General features: G+C 37.2%; 1 protein-coding gene across 8 annotated transcripts in view; it reads right to left on the bottom strand.

Annotated features, from left to right (window-relative positions):
• LOC145989681 (ral GTPase-activating protein subunit beta) overlaps positions 1-18001 on the bottom strand; it is a 112606-nt gene that overhangs the window by 74621 nt on the left and 19984 nt on the right. For 7 of the 8 annotated variants that reach the window (XM_083124895.1, XM_083124896.1, XM_083124899.1 and 4 more), the window contains 2 exons: positions 17464-17724; positions 5521-5670 (listed from right to left, as the gene is read on the bottom strand). In XM_083124895.1, coding sequence (XP_082981021.1) covers positions 5521-5670; positions 17464-17724 — 411 coding nt within the window. The remainder of the gene's footprint in view (positions 1-5520; positions 5671-17463; positions 17725-18001) is intronic. The other variant, XM_083124902.1, reaches the window with a different exon arrangement.

The raw sequence follows: 18001 nt of genomic DNA, 5'->3' as shown, positions 1-18001 counted from the left end.
TGCTGAAAATGAGATTTTAAAGTTATTTCTTAAATCAGAGCACAACATTTAACGATGAAATGGTAAAAATGTGGTTTGTATCAAATATTGAAAACAGTGGCAAACAAAAAAGTTGAAGAAAAAGGTATGGAAAAGTAATTTTATGATAACCTGCATCATAAATTTCATAATTTTAATTTGAAATTGCTGACGTAAAAATTTACTTATATCACTAATAATTATAATAATAAAGACATCTTTATTAGAGTTATTACACCAATAGACTGCAGATTCAATATAAACAAGCTGGATAAGTGTTCACTGTCATAAGGCATAACTTACACCACATGCAATCACTTCACTAAATAATAAAGACCAGTTTTGGCATGTTCTTACTTTGTTCTCAAGCTTTCACCACATCATGTGGCTTCCTCAGGAGGTAAAACAAGAATAGTCAAGATTTAAGACATGGGAAGGTAAGTTAAGGTTAAAAAGATAAAAAGGCAATAAAAAGATAGAAGACAGTGCAGTGCCCTGTCATTCCTTCCTACTTGAGTTGCCAGCCAGACATGAAATAGGAAGGAGTGACAGGGCACTGCACTGTATTTTATCTTCTTAACCTTTTTTATCCTTAACTTACCTTCCCATGTCTTAAATCTTGACTATTCTTGTCCTATCTCCTGAGGAGGCCACATGATCTGGTGAAAGCTAGAGAACACAGTAAGTACATGCCAAAACTGGTCTTTATTCCTTAGTTGACTGTCATGTTTAAACTGAGATATTTGTTGCTGCAGGTAATTCGCATTGCCTACTGTTCTTTCTGCTACAATGGTAAGCAACAAGTACTCCGAAAGGCTGTCGTGAACCTTCGTAGACCCTACTTTAATGGTTGTACTGAATCTTCAATATGGGTTTAATTTTCTTTATTGATTATTAGGCATGTTCCTTACCCCACTCCCTCTTTCTTTCTCCTTTACTCTCATATTAAATGCATTGTGCATTGTTTACACTCGACATTTTAGAATTGCACTTAATGGATAACGGAATGATATGAACAAATGGTTTAAAGTTTTATTACACTGGTCAACAATTGCTAAGGAACAAACACGTTTTGACCAATAACTTTTGACTTCGTGATCAGGGTGCAACAAGTGAACAACATATAAGTACAGATATCAGTTAAGGTTTATTGAGAAAAGATGACGGGGATTCCCCATCAACCAAAGAAACAGGATGTCATAAAGCAAAACCAGCATAAGCATGTGAGGAAAGCACATGAATCACAATTTGGCATGTGTAGAGTGGGTCCAGAGGAAATCAGTATGGTGTGTGGCCACCGCAGACTGCACAGCAAGCTGCACACCTGTTTGGCATGCTGTCGATGAGAGCGTTTGTGAGCATGAGGGGTATATTGTCCCATTCTTCCTGAAGTGCAGTTTTCAGCTCCTGGAGGGTCCGGGGTAGGGGATTCCTTTGTGAAACCCACCTTCCGAAAGCATCCCACGCATGTTCGATGGGATTGAGATCCGGTGAATATGCAGGCCAGTCCATGCGGGTGATATTTTCTCTTTCCAGTTTCTCTCACTTGGACAGTTCTGTGTGGATGCACATTATCATCCATGTGAAGAAAGTCAGGGCCCACTGCACCCCGAAAAAAAGCGAACATAACCTTCCAGGATCTCGGTAGAATACCGTGCTCCAGTAATGGATTCTGCGGCGAAGATGTGCAGTGGTGTTTTCCCATTTTTCATTATGCCCCTCATACCATGAAACTGGGTCCCCCATACCTGTCACGTTCACTGATGTGCGGTGCATGATATTGTGTTCCACGTTCTCTCCACACCATTTGATGTCCAGAATCACTTGTCACACAGTACCGCAATTCATCGGAGAACATCACATTTGCCCATCTGCCTTGGTCCCAGTTACGATGCTGCACACACCAGTGTAATCTGGCATGATGGTGAGCTGGTTTGCATGGCACACACTTAACTGGCTTCCGGGCATACATATACATATACAGTCATCGTGTAATGGTTTTTGGGGACACACGGACACCTGAAGCATCGACAAGGTCTTGAGCAATTTGGGCTGGAGTGGCAGATCGATTCCTTTTCACCACCTGGACGATGTACCGATCCTGGCAAGCAGTTGTACACCTTCCACGACCTCCACCATTCATACGCAACGCTGTTCCTCTGGTACGAGTAGCTTTCTGAAGTCGGGAAATGACAGTTTTCGATACCCCCATAACACGTGCCATTTCAGTGACACTTCACCCTGACTCCAGCTGACCAACCACTCTGCCCCGTTCGTAATCACTTAAATGTACTCTTCTCACCATCTTCCTACATGCTTCTTCTGTAGCACACCAGTATTGCACTGCCAACGGCCTCTACCGTGTTTGACTGTCTCACGTGGGTACCACCTCCTGCCACAACACTGCAGTCTTTTCCTGATAACGATGCTCCAAGCGCACACATTCCTTTCTGACTGGGCGCAACGATTCCTTGCTGCCCTCTACTGGTCTCTTTCTGGCAACAAACTGACACGGAGTTAAGTACGAAAAAGATATGGGTCAATATGTGTTTGTTCCTATCAATTGTCGACCAGTGTATTTATGAAAAGTTAAAAGTATTAAGCATATAGACATAAAAGTATTGTTGCAAATGTTGTTTTTCTTCAGTTTTCTCGGTACTTGAGTTATAGTAAGTAATTAACAAATAAAAAGGACTCTCATGATGGATGTGGCCAATGTAGTTTCAGTCCCTCATACATGAAGTTTGGTGTTTCCACTTTGCAAATTTGCATGTTTTCCAATTCCGGAAACAAACTGTGATGCACTACCATCTCAGACCCAGGCATCACATTCTCAGTTAATGAAGGCCTTTGAAATTAATCAGAAAACATCCAAATTCCCAACATGGAAATACCAAACTACAGTTGTGGAAGAAATGTCTCTCTCTCTTCTCTAGTTGTTTTTTTCTTTTAATATGCTCATCTCTTGGCACAAATGTGAGATCTGATCAATACAGTCGGATGAGCATATAATCAACACATAAGATGGCCCCTTTGTTTTCGCTGACACACCTTTGAAAAGCTGCCTGCAGTTTTGGCAAGAGGAGCGCCAATTTGTGCCACATGGATACCAGACACCTATTATTCTTATCTTTCTACAACCACGAGTTGTTTGAAATATTTCATTTTTAATCTGCTCCTGGTGTGGTCTAAATATTTAGAATCGTCTTTATTATAATTATGAATTTTTACAATGTACGGACATTATGCTCTTGCCACAAGAAGGAGTAAAGTTTAGCTCAACATAAAATGATCACAAATGCTTGCAAATTGGCGGTGTAGTCTCAGTTATCTTACAAATAATATTAATAACTGTTTCTTTAGTTGCTTAACTTCTGTAATTGCAAAATTCTTTGATGCACTTTCTTAGCTCTTGAGAAAAATGTATGCATAGTACAATCATATGCATAGTACAATCATATATCTGGATCGTAATAACTCCATTGAGCATATATGTTGGTGTTATAACCCAAAAATATCCATGATTGTGCATCGAAAGATTGAGCAATGAGAGGTTAGCCATTAACTAACAATCCTTATAATATTACTTGTAATAAGGATGCGAGTATCCAGTTTCCAATCTATGAATATTAGACAACAATGACACATAAAAATTCCAATATTTAAAAATATTCTTATGTTCAATACCTTACTTTGATCAAAACGGACATGTTGATACTTTTTGTAATTTTCAATCCTGTTCTCCTGAAAGGCATAAACCTTAACAAATGTGGTTAGTAATAATTTAAATTTCCATAACTTTTTTATTTCTTCTCATAAATATGTGAAAATCATTACTGAAACAGTATAAAAATAATCTATTGATATTTTTAATTCACTGACAGAAAGGCAGAGGTTGGTTTGAAAACTTGGAGGACAAAAGAAAACACTTATTGTGATTAGTCTTGATCAATACGAACGTTGTTGTTGTACTGGTGTTGGCATTGGAAGCTGTCAGTTGGATTTTATTTAAGGATACCAGCCAATACCTTTCCGGCATTTTCGTTATTTGCAAGGTCTGCTAAAATGCCACATGACATTTTATGCAATCTAATTAACCTGAGAATAATGCGAAATCCATAATTTTCATTTATTTTGCACCAATATTTTGTGATTACACAACAGGTATTTTAAAGCAAAATCATGGTAAATTGATTAATACAATTGGAGTGATTATAAAGTCTCTATACATTTTAGTGATATCGTGACAAAATACATTTTTTTTTGCATGTTATGTGAAGCAATGCTAACAGTAGAAGAAAGTACAGCCGTTGTTTGTGCTCGTCTGCGTGGAATGGCGTATCAACAGACACAGAAGGACTTTGCCCAGAAAACCAGGTCCCACATGCTGGCTATCAAGAACCTGGTCAACAAATTCAAACGAACTGGTAGTGTTGTGGATGAAGAACATCCTGGTAGGCCAGCCATAACACCATAAATTGTGCAAAGTGCACAGGACATGATCACACATAGCCCCATTGCATTGACCAGGAGACTCTGTATTCATAATCTCATCAGCTACTAACTGTGGCTCATTGTACGGCGGGAACACAAAGCTCCTTATTGTACACCAACAGGAGAGGCATCACCCCTTTTTGCCATGATCGCTCGTGATCACCTAAACAAAGTTTTCCCTGGTAGATGTTTTCCCTGCCTCACAACGGGGAGTTGCCCCCTTCCCCTTGACCTGACCCCCTTAGACTTTTTCATCTGTGGATTTATCAAGTCTAAGGTGTACATGGTGAAGATCCACAGCATTGCCCATTATGGCCGCAGTGTTATACTGATTTTGTGTCCTATTGTGATATATGTTTCAGCACATATTGTATTTTGTGCAATAAATCCTATTTATGCAGAAATGTATAGTGACTTTATAATCACCCTGTATTTGGAACAGCTTTTAATTCACGTTGGATGCGGTAAACGCGGTTTAAAATTACTTACGTGAAATTTAGAAATTTCGCACTTCCGCATGGCACAATTTAAATGTTAAATCCTTTAAATTTCGAAGATCTACTGTCTGGAGCGGAGACGATGTACCCTTAGTAAATGAAGACAGTGGATCTTCGAAATTAATAGGATTTAACAATTAAATTGCGCAATGCGGAAGTGCAAAATTTTTAAATTTCACATAAGTAAGCTTTTAATTGTTACAATTTTCATTCATTAGTATTAGGATCAGTCCTAGTTGTGATTTCATCTCGTCTTTAAAATGTTGTGAAATACCAACTTTTAGTTTTATACAGTGTATTTCTTATAAAATGGAAGTGAAAAGCAAAGAATATGCACACAACCAGTACTTCAAGAACACAAATCAAGTGTACTACTCTACAAAGCCAAACACATGCACAGCCTCAACAACAAAAGCAATAAAAAGAATGCCATCACTTTCCAAAAACTACCAAGCATAACATCATTATACCGCCACTACAACAAAAATATGAACTACAGTGTGTGCCCTACCCTTGGTGACAGAAGAAGGGGCAACACTAAAACTCTTGGCAAGTCGACGTTGGGGCGGAGGGGTGGGGGAGTGGGATGTGGAGGAAGGGTGGGAGGAGCTGCTCTCTTTCTTCTCTGTGTTACAATCATCTGACAAAGGCTGTGCTATACCTGAAATTATATCAAAAGAATGACTACACGACCACCACCTGCGGATCTGCAAATGGCATCACTATGGAAATTCTCAACTAGAGTACATGTAAAATAAAGTGCATTCGCTCGCTACGGGTAACATTAACACAAACAGATACCTGGAAGGTAAACTGAAACTGTCCACCATAACAAAATAAAGTCCCACAATACATTAAAATCCTAATCAAACATGAGAAATTATCACCTTAACTCCGATGGAACCTCAATTTTACGTTTTTTGGAGAAACCACATTGAAAAATTTAAAATTCAGGAAAATGAAAAAAAATGGAGAAAAGTTTATGTTTTTCTATGTTGGGACCATCAAGATTGAATGTATAATGCAGGAGCATAAAATCAAGATTCCACTGTGCTAGAAACTGACCAATATGAATGTATTGTCAATAGCAATCAAGTGTTGATATAAACTTTGCAGGTTGTATGTGTAAATGCAGCCATTTAGTACATATTAAATACAGGGTGGCTACAAACAAGCAAAAATGAAATTCCCTGACTTTTCCAGGTTTTCCAGGACAAAATTTACATTTTTCCCTGACAATTACAAACTAAACTAAAGCGATGTTTTTGTAAATTGAAATAATAAACTCATACAGATCCAGGCATGGATTTGTTAAGCACCAATATTATCTTCAATGAAATTGACTTAATTCCTCTATTCTCTATGATTTGAATTCAAACTGCAAAATAGTGAATTTGGAAAAGTATTACAATTCACAAGCTAAGGAAGGATTACGGAATTTTGTTGTACCCAGTAAGTTTAAAATAAAATACTTGATTATCTTTAAAGTTACGACTAAATGAGATAAGAGTGAAGAGTGAATAATTAAGAAATACAATTTGTAATTTATCAGTCTCCTTATCCATTCTCGGTATTATATGTTGATATTTCCACTGAAGTTTGGAAGCCTCTGCTCGCAAGAACCATGAGTGTGGACTCAATTTTCAATGCATAAAGCTACCTCCCTCTTCTCTGTAAAGGAAACAACTTAACTCTTTCATATAAGTGAAACAATTGAATCGAACAAAATAAAGTGTCATATTTCCTTACATTATCAATGGGATTTCTGCTTCAGTACAGTATATCCAAGTGAAGTACTGTGAAATTGACAACATGCAGTTATACCATTAATGCTGACGAAAAGGGTATGTAGATATTAGAAATTTAACGCAAGGAATTCATAGAATTGCATTGTATAAGTACCTGATTTAGCTAACCACACATTAAAACACTAATAATAAAAGCTTCTGAAAGTTCATATACGAGGGGAATCCTGAAAAAAGCTCCAATGGTGCCTATACGCAGCACTAGTGGTCGGAGAGGGACACACACACATGCAGGCAGGAAGAAGTGGCATTTAGCTGTAAATGGTAATAGTCGTAATGCAGCCGTTTTAGGAGAGTTCTAGGTTAAAGATTGCAGCTCTCATACAGTCTCCCACAGACTGCGATGTAACCTACATTGCATGCTCGGAATTTGGCACAGAGCCACCAGCAATTGTGTGAGGTGTGCAGACCGGACGTCGTGAACGATAGTATGGTCAGACGATGTTGCAGACAATTCACAGAAGGCCAATCTAATGTGCACAACCCCATACAGCACAACACAGGCCCTTTGCATCACTTCAGGTGAGATATCTTGGACCACTCCCTGTACAGCCCTGGCGTTGAATGTACCGACTTTCATCTCTTTGTTTAACTGAAGAGGTTTTTGGCAGGGCAAGGCTTTGACAGCTACACTGCGGTAGAGATCGTTCCAGTCTTTGCTGTCCGACACATATACCATGGCCATACAAAATTTAGTGACATGCTACGACAAATGCCAGAAGAACGGTGGTGATTATGCCGAAAATTAAGTTAGGACTCACTGTTACTAATGCAATAAATTACTACTGATATTCTTGTTTTATTTATGCCTAATCGGTAGGGACCTTAATATTTTGTAGTTTTTTTTCTAAATTGGTGCATTTTCTTATTTTTTAGTTTTTACTATACGGTGTTATTTTTCCCAAATTCAAATTTTCATTTTAGCGCATTTTCTGGCAAATATCTGAAATTATACCTTGACAGTGTTTTTAAACTACTGTTTCAGATGGCCTACATATCTTCATGAGAGTTTGATATGTTGAAAGTTCTTTTGAGAAAGTTATTTTCCATACATCTTTTTTTTAATTTTAAGGTAAGGATTTTAGATAATGGAATTTCCCCCGTATATACTGAAGGGTGCATAATGACCATAAGTGGCGACGCACAAAAAAAATTTTAATCAATCAATCTCAAGTGACATACCGATATATTATAGCACCAAAAATTGGCATTATCTTTTTTTGACTCGTTAGTGTCATGTTTCCCAAAATTCGCGTTTTTGTTTTAGAACATTTATCTGCCAAATATACCGAAACTTAATACTTCATTGTGCTTTTAAACTATTATTTTAAATTGTAGGTCACATGGTCTACGTATTTTCGTGACAGTTTGATATGTTGGAACTGGTTTTTGAGGAAGTAAAGGTAAAGTGCTCCCCTGCACTTTTGAAGGTGTATAGGGGTGTGGAGTTAGGGTCCCACACTTTCTTGATCACGGCTGAAGGTGGCTAGTGATGTGACCAGCACCACACTCCTGGCTACCTTTATCCCTCAAAGTTTCCTCAAGGTACCAGTTTCATATTATGCTGGCGCCGGAGCAGTTTGAATATGTGGAAAACATCCCGGTTCTCCCCCGCAGGGGATCGACCCCGGGTCTCTCGCATATTAATCAGATGCCCTAACGACTGAGCTCCATTATTACTCGCTTGACAAATGCCGATGGTGCACACTTAGCTTGGTAATTCAAAACATATCTTCTGTGACAAATACGAAGATGTGGCTCCCTTGTGACGGTAGATATGCACTCGATCTCCTGTTAGAACCCTACCACTTTGCTCTGTGATGCAAACGGTTTTGATAGAAGTTGAAAAAATTGTGGGAAATACATGATTTAATATGTCTATCAGAATTATTCCATGTACGTATAACTCTACAATTTACTCTTGAGTAAAATGTTGGAAAACTTGCATGTTCTATGTACATAAACATGGCCTAGAAAAGACAAGAATGTTGGATTTCATGGAATTTTTCATTTTTTTAGGACATTTCTTTTAAAAAAAATCGTTAAAAATGCCAACAATTCGCATTTTATGCCAAATTCGCATTATTTCGATATTTCGAAGGGGCGAAAAATGTGTCCAGACATCACTGCACATTCCTAAACATAACTTCACAGCAATTAACATTTTTCACGGTTTTGGCGTTTGCGAAAAATCAATGTCCCTACTAATTGGAAATTACTTTCTGGCCACCCCTCATATAAATCAGTAGATGGAAAGTGAAAATTTAGCAGGGCTGGTAGAGAAAAGTCAATCCTTGATGAAAGTGATTTGCTTTTATGACTGAATGAATCGAGTAAATATGATATTAAAATATTTATGTATTTATTATTAGTATTTTGTTTCATAATATTGGATATTAACCTTACCCTGTGAGAGATTAATGACCATCTCTCACGAGTTTAAACAGACAGGACAGAGAGTGGCGTTAATTTCAATGCAATACTAGTGTTACAGTAAATTTGAGGTTGGGAGCATGCTCTTGCCAATTTTTATAACTTTCACCAATGCAGTTTATGTTTCACTTTTTCGTGATGGTATTCAATATATATCCCATTTGGTTGAATTCTTCTTGATATCTAAGAATAGTGCAATGTCATTGTAAACGTATGTTAACCTGTGCGAAACCAGTAATACGTCAGGATGATGAAAGAAGACCTACATAAGCACTGCTACATTAAATAAGGTGAAGTGAGCCAGAAGAGTAATAAAATTCCAGCAGCATATTTGCAGTCCATGCAATTTCTGTCGCATGTTGTAGTGAGATACTTTGTCAGGTGGCGATATACAACAAAAATCGTGTGTATCAATGGAACCTATTTGTTTCCATGTTCCTTCAGTTTGCCCAACAAAATGCTTTACTACGTGACAAGTCCCCTTACTACTCCCATATGGACAAGAAAAAATGATAATTCAATGCATTTTGCACGTAATATTTAGAGGCTTAACCTTTACTCCCCCAATGATACCATATGTTATCATCAGAGTAAGGTCGTACTGGCCTGATGATACCATATGGTATAATGGTGCTGATTACGAAATGAATGTGCTTTTTGGACATTCATACTCTTATGTTTGGGTGGAAACTCTGACACAGGTCTGGAGCAAGCCTGGGAAATTCATATTGATGACCAACCTCCCCCCTCTCCGCAACATATCCATGCCACATTTCCGAACAGTGTTTCACATTTTGGCTCATTATTCAATCTGTATGGCACCCAGGAACATGAAATATGTTTCAATCTCTTTGGAAACGACCATTCTTTGAAGAGAATACTAAGGTTTGCACCTTTTCACTAAAATAGCGAGAGAAGAGGGGGCAAACCTCAGATTTTTGTTTTTTTCATTGAAATTCGGTGGTCGCACCCTCAAACCCCCCTTCCTCCGTTCGGCGATCTGAATTGTACACGGTTGCATGCTCTGATGTTTTATCTGTAAAACAAAACTTATCCGAAGTAGATTGCTCCCATAGTGCCCGAGTTATAACAATTTTCCTCCAAAAATGCAAATTACCTATTTTTCGTAAAAAAAAAATCACATTTTGGCTTATTATTCAACTTGTATAGCAGTCAAGAACATGAAACATGTTTCATTCTCTTGAGAAATGCCCATTCTTTGAAAAGAATACTAAACTTCGCACCTTCGTCCCAAATAGCGGGAGAAGAGGGGGCAAACTCCAGATTTTTATAGTTTTTAATTAAAATTCGGGGGCCACGCCCCCCCCCCCCCTTCCTCAGTTCGGCATTCTGAATTGTACACGGTTACATGCTATGATGTTTTAGCCGCAAAACAAAACTTATCTGAAGTAGATTGCTCCCATAGTGCATGAGTTATAACAATTTTCTGAGCAATATGCAAATTACCTATTTTTAGTAAAAAAACAGTGTTTCACATTTTGGCTTATGGCACCCAAGAACATGAAACATGTTTCATTCTCTTTGGAAACGTCCATTCTTTGAAGAGAATACTAAGGTTTGCACCTTATACCCAAAATAGCAGGAGAAGAGGGGGCAAACTTCAGATTTTTATGTTTTTTTCAATGAAATTTGGGGTCAGTCTCCCCCAAATTCCCTTCCTCGGTCAGGCATTCTGAATTGTACATGGTTGTATGCTGTGATGTTCTATCTGAAAAACAAAACTTATCTGAAGTAGATTGCTCCTATAGTGCCCGAGTTATAATAATTTACCTCCAAAAATGCAAATTACATATCTTTCGTAAAAAAAATCACATTTTGGCTTATTATTCAACTTGTATGGCACCTAAGAACATGAAACACGTTACGTTCTCTTGAGAAATGTCCATTCTTTGAAAACAATAATAAAATTCGTGCCCTGTACCCAAAATAGCGGGGGAAGTAGGGGCAAAATCCATTTTTTTTCCATTGAAATTCGGGGGTCGTGCCCCCAGCCCCTCTTCCTCGGTCCGGCATTCTGAATTGTACACGGTTACATGCACTGATGTTTTATCTGAAAAACAAAACTTATCTGAAGTAGATTGCTCCTATAGTGCCAGAGTTATAACAATTTTCCTCCAAAAATGCAAGTTACATATTTTTCATTAAAAAAAATCACATTTTGGCTTATTATTCTACTTGTATGGCACCCAAGAACATGAAACATGTTTCATTCTCTTGAGAAATGTCCATTCTTTGAAAATAATACTAAAGTTTGCGCCTTCTCCCCAAAATAGTGGGAGAAGAGTGGGGTGAAATTCGGGGGTCGAGCCCCCCAAACCCCCTTCCTCGTTCCGGCGTTCTGAATTGTACACGTTTGCATGCGCTTATGTCTTAGCTGCAAAACAAAACTTATCCGAAGTAGATTGCTCCCATAGTGCCCGAGTTATAACAATTTTCTGTTCCCGTGCAGAGTTCCATAACGATATCTTTAAATAAAAAAATTTAAAAAAGTCAATGAAGACAAAATTCCCTGACATTTCCCTGACTTTTTTTGACACCTCAAATTCCCTGACTTTTCCCGGTTTTCCAGGTTTTCCAGGTCTGTAGCCACCCTGTAAATAGGAATGTAAAAATACACTTTGTGGTTTCGTGCTCATTTCTTTCAAAAGTTTAAAATGCACAGGGTGGCCCATAAGTCATGTGACAAAAATGCATCACTAATGTAAACAGTTTTTTTTCTTGCTAAACATAAAGCAATACAAAATACATTTATTACAAAAATATAATGTGATACTCATGGGATGCTTTTCATGTTGGATTTGGTGCTGACTGTACAAAACACTGCCCTATAACTTCAAGATTTTTCTCTTATAATAACAGATATAGTTCTACCTGAACAAGGAAATCAACTTTCCCGTTCAAATCTTATATTCAACTTGTGAATAGCTTGTCAAGATGGAGGTAGTGTTTAGAAAACATTCCACAATTAAGTCAACAATGTTGTTGTGACTGTGGTCACGTATCGACCTATTCTAAAGTACACAAACAAGCTTTTCCACAGGTAACTTTCTATTAACTATAAACTTGTTCACTGATCAAACATATACAGAGTGTATCATAAGTAATAACGCAAACTGACACAGTTGAAAGTACATGATAATAGAAGCAAAAAAGTCTCAGTAAACATGGGTTAGCAAACGAGCCATTTTCAAGATAATTGCGAATGTCTGGTTACAAGCCACCACTGACTTAATTGACTTAAACGTTGTCCTAGTTGGTCAAAAGATAATAATGTGTGCGAATGTGTGGTTAGAAGCCATCAGTGATTGCATTTTATAAACACAGAGTGCTTTACTCCTTGCGCGTTCCGAGGTTTGCTCTCGAGAGGTGATGTAATCAAACAGGATAGATACAATCAGTACAGAGAATTGTACATGCTTGTAAGTATAATGTTCAATAAAAGCAATGAGATCTCCAATGACTTTTCTTACTGTATTATTAGCATTTTACCAACTAGGACATCGTTTACAAACAATATAGTCAGTGGCAGCTTGTAACCACACAGTCGCAATTATCTTGAAAATGGCTCGTTTGCGGACCCATGTTTACTGAGACTTTTTTGCTTCTATTATCATGTACTTTCAACTGTGTCAGTTTGCGTTATTACTTATGATACACCCTGTATAATGCTCTGTACAGGTCCTTTTCAATAGCTACCAGTCACTAACAACAACATAACCTCAAGTAGCTACTGCTCCAGTCAATATAGAGGTGAATAACTGATAGTGTCAACTGACTTATGGGTCACTTTGGAGACGTCTCTTTGTCAAGAGCAAATGAATCGTAGATGCCAAAAAACTGAACAAATAACACGCACCAAAAAAAATATTTTACCAATACAATATAAAATTACAAATGTTCCCTTTTAATTATTTTATTCATAGGTGGAACAGATTAATCAGCACATCATAAGATTGCAATGGATTTTGCCTTGAAAAAAGAACCTGCATATTTAGAAATTGGCTTTATAAAACATGATACATTTGCATAACAAATTGGCAATATATTAATTGCAGATATGACAGATAGATAAAATTATTGGCCAATATCAATAGTGTAGTGATTAATTTGTCCCATTCCAATTATATGCTTTTAAATTACATTTGTGGTGAGAATGAGCATGTTATGTGGAATTGCTTTGAGAAAGTTTTGTTTGAACAATTGCACATGTTTGCTAAATAACTTCCCTAATGAGCAATCATTTTATACAATTAATTACCTTACATGATTATTATGTGCAACTGTTTGCACATATCAAAAAAAGCATGATCAAGCTGAGATACCCACAAAAAAAAAAAGAATCTTTGCCCCTTATTCACTAACAGCAAAGCAAGTTATAATGGAGCAGAGGAAAAGAACCCTGCATGTTGAGCATGGTAGCTTTTGCTCACAGGTATATATACAAAGCAATATGAGTGACCACCCAATACTCCTGAACAAGGAAAACTGCTAAAATAACCTGTGGCAAATGTGCTTTCTGCTGCTTCTGATTTCTATGGACTCTGTTTAAAATTCAAATTTGTGTGAAATGATACAAAACACAAATAGTACAAGTAATTTGTTATGTGATCCCTGAATAGACTTATTCCATTACAAACTTCAGAATAGAAAATAATAAAGTGAAAGTGCACCTTTGTTTCTTGTATCTATGAACAATATTTTGCATGTTTTGACAAGAATGAAATCCCTTGAGGAAGCTTTCAGACTGCAGTGACAAAAAACACTTGTCACTTGTAAACAAACCTTCACAATAACCTTCCATAATGGAGTGGCATGACAAGCTGCACATGTCACTCATGCTGGGAAGTATTCTCAATAGTGTGCATCATACCACCTTGGTCTGTTGGTAGCGTATGTGCAGTGCGAATGGTTTAACTGACTGGAGGAACAAATGTTACTTGTAGCTTCAGTGTGAAAACCCCCGTGTCGCATTTCACTTGTTAGTTTGGTCTGAAACATCCCTGACCTGACTGTCGTTGCCTCTAAGGCAAACTACTGTTTATGCCTAGTACTGGGAAATGCATTTTAATTTATCTTATGGTGTGCGTTGCTGGTTGCACTTGCTCTTCAAAACAATAAAATAACATATTATGTAAACAAGGACTACATATGTTACATGATTGACAAAAAATACCATGGGAGTATTGAAACATATTCAATTTAAGAATCTGTTAACAACACAACAATTGCAGTTAAAACTTGATTCTAGCTATATCAGGGACCCAAGGCAAAAGAGCTTCAAATACAGAAAAATGTAAAATTTGTTAGTTACACTGAAGTGTGTTTACACTACCAGTGGACAAAATACAAAGGACAAGAGTAAATTGTTAAGATTCTTAAATGTTTGTTAGTTCAAAAAATATTCAGATTATCACAGGCAACTATAGTTAGACTGGTAATGTTGTTGTGAAACTTGTACATATGTTTTGAAATAAGTCATAATCTGTTCGTGTTGACGTCACTTTTCCATCTCGGCAGAGGAAGTGAACCCGCCTGAATGTTTTCACTTGATGACGGACTGAGTTGGAAAACAGGCGAGAGTGAGGAATCAATAAGAACTTGGTAGTGGTAAGAATTCAAAAATAGTTTTTCGGTTTTCGAGTTTTCTTCTTGCCGATAAGTTGAAAGTAAGGAACTAATTATGTAATTAGACTTTCGCGATATGTGAGTGAATTGTATACCTACAACAGTGTATAATTTCAGATATTGGTGTTGTTATACTTGTTACCCAGCAAGCCCTGATGCGTTACTAAGAGTCTCATGTTCCCGACAAAAGGAGTAGCGCACTAACTTTGTGACAACTGGTGTCCAACTGGAGGGCGTTGCAAGTGGCAAAAGGGACAAAAAGTTTGACATATTCTTCTAATAATAGGAAGAAGAATTAACATGAAAATTTTACATTTAAAAGTTATTGACAATCATATGAGGGACTCTAAAGCTGATGTAACAGGTTATATCTTAAATGAATTTCCATTTTCTCTTCATAATTTCTCTTCTAAATTCTAAAATTGTTATCAACCACTACTTTGCATTACAACTATTGTTTCTGTGATGCATTTATTTTGATTTATCAAGATTTGTTTATGTTCACTTTTTGCTCAGGTGCGCTAATCGGGACTGGACCTGCAGTTTAAAGTAGGATCAAACCAATATGACTCCTCTGAAGATCAAACCCAGGGGACAGCTTTACCACTACACCAAAGGTGAGGCCTTGGGATGTATTGTTAAGATGTGTAAGAGAGAAGCATTATTATTTGTCATAAATATCAGTTGCATAGTTTGACAAAAAATACTTGGGAGTATTAAAACATTCCCAATGTAAGAAATGTAGTGCTTGTTTACATAAGATAGGTGGTTTTATTGTTTTGAATTTCACTCATTTTTTTACCGAAACATCAACAGCACAAAAACAAACTAATGTTAAATGAGAAACCTACAGGTTGCTTTTTCTCTGTTGGTCTGAAAATATTCATAAAAAATAACATGGGTTGGTTTTTTGCTGCTTACGTTTCAATAGAAAACAGACAATACAATCTTCTCAATTGTAATGATTTTAGCATCTTGTGGAACTCAACATTCTGTTCATATATATGTGTGTGTGTAAGATAATATTTTTGTCAAACAAGAAATATGTTCTACAGTAAAACAGAACTACATATATAGATGGTTAAGGGAACTACATTTACGTAAATATATATACTGAAACAGAAAGAGGTAAATCAAAACCATGCCTGATGAGCAAATGTAATTCTCTAATCACATACACTATACTTTACATTACTCAATGCTAACATGAAACAACAAAAAACACAAGATTATGAATACCAATCAAGTTGAAATATTCAGAACTATTGTATGAATCAAATATTGTTTAATCTTGCAATGGCATCTGTCAAGAATAAAAATTGAACCTGGGTGATGTGTTGTCACATGATAAAAAATGTACTGTAAAATTCACAAAATGCATGTCATATCTTACTTCCTCAAATATTTTTGACACCCAGGACAATGGGTAGTTGGCCCTCCTCACAACTCAGTATGTTCAGGAATTTATGTTCCTGTTTAGCAGTCTGTGGAAATGAGATACCATAAGCTAAGAATGCAATAAACTGGAAAGGATTGGATATGGCCAACAATTATTCTTAATAAATATGGAGAAACTAGTACTCACTTTATCCACGAAACTGTTTTTTTCTTCATTGTTCCTGCCGGCCCCCGTAGCGGAGTGGTTAGCACATCGTGCTATGACGCCAGGGGTCCCGGGTTCGAATCCTGGCTTCGCAAATTAGCCAAAAGTGGCACAAAAGGCGAAGTAAAATAAATCAAATCAAATCAAATCTTCATTGTTCCTATTAATTTCAGTGACCACAACAGTGCAACAAGTTCCAACGAGGATGGTGGCAGTGGCCACTGAAATTAATAGAACAAAGAAGACAAAAACAGTTCTGCGAATAAAGTGAGTACTAGTTTCTCCGTATTTATCTACTACCGCGTCTCTCTTCTCCTAATTATGATTTAATTCTTAAATAAACTGTTTGCAATATAGTGTAGCCTTTATACAGGGTGGGGCAGCGTTCATAGCATAATTAAAGTCACAATTATATGCAGAAAAATATATGTTTCTTGAATGGCTTAGTGACTACTTGTATAGAAAGAAATGTCATTTAGCAGTTAATGTTTGAACATGACCCTTGGCCAACAAGTGCAAAGATGCGCAACACATTCTTCCAAGTGGAGTCGGATGCTGTCCATTACTCGGTCTAACATGTTTGCTGGGATACTGGCAACATCTCTGATGTGATCCTTCAGTTCAGGATGTGTTTGTAATACTTCTTGCTTGAGGAAACCCTATATAAAGAAGTTTGGAGATGACTAATCCTGGGAGCAACTTGGCCACAAAATGTTGCCATAACGAGAAATCAATCCCTGTGAAAAGCAAACAACTGAATCGAGATTACTGCAAATGGTAATTCATGCACAGTATAACGACACTGTTGCCAACATCATCGTCATTTCCTACTCAAATTACACTATGAATGCTGCCCCACCCTATATCTCGTCTACGGCATTCACACGAGAGTTAATAACATTTACCATTTTCAAATCATAGTTTGCTACATACTTCAATTATTGATTTAAAAAAATAAAATACTTGCCTAGAAATGCATCCACCAGGCCAGCTACGCCTTTTATCGCCTTCAGAAATATCTGGGGAAGGATAGCGAGGCAGGGATGTTGGCAAGGGTCCACAACATTTTCGCTCGTGATAGCAAACTGCAAAAACTTCTGGGTTTGGCTGATCACTGCAGGACGACACAGATCCACTGGATTCCCCAAGCAATGAAGGAATCTGAACCAAGCCTGGGCTATGCAGTCGTTGCTCATGCCTGCAGGTATAAGCTGAGCATCTTCCTCCGCTGAAAATAAGCATATTTTGCTACATTATAGTTCAAAGTTCATTTCTATAATATTCATATTGTTAATTCAAATTAAAAACTTCCAATAATGTTTATTAGGGATGGGCCGATATGAAATTTTGGCCGATACCGATAAAGTACCGATATGAAATTCACCGATACCGATAACCGATATTCTACCGATCCGATATAAAATTAGAAATGGTCCATGAAGAACCTGAAATGTTCATTGATCTCCTTAATAAATATGTGTTTCGAGGTAACTGCAGTGCAAAAG

The sequence above is a fragment of the Lepisma saccharinum genome, chromosome 7 (assembly GCF_977018435.1).
Source record: "Lepisma saccharinum chromosome 7, izLepSacc3.1, whole genome shotgun sequence".
In the NCBI taxonomy this organism is placed as follows: domain Eukaryota; kingdom Metazoa; phylum Arthropoda; class Insecta; order Zygentoma; family Lepismatidae; genus Lepisma; species Lepisma saccharinum.
Note: the sequence above shows the minus strand (reverse complement) of the source record. Positions and strands in the feature narration are given on the sequence as shown.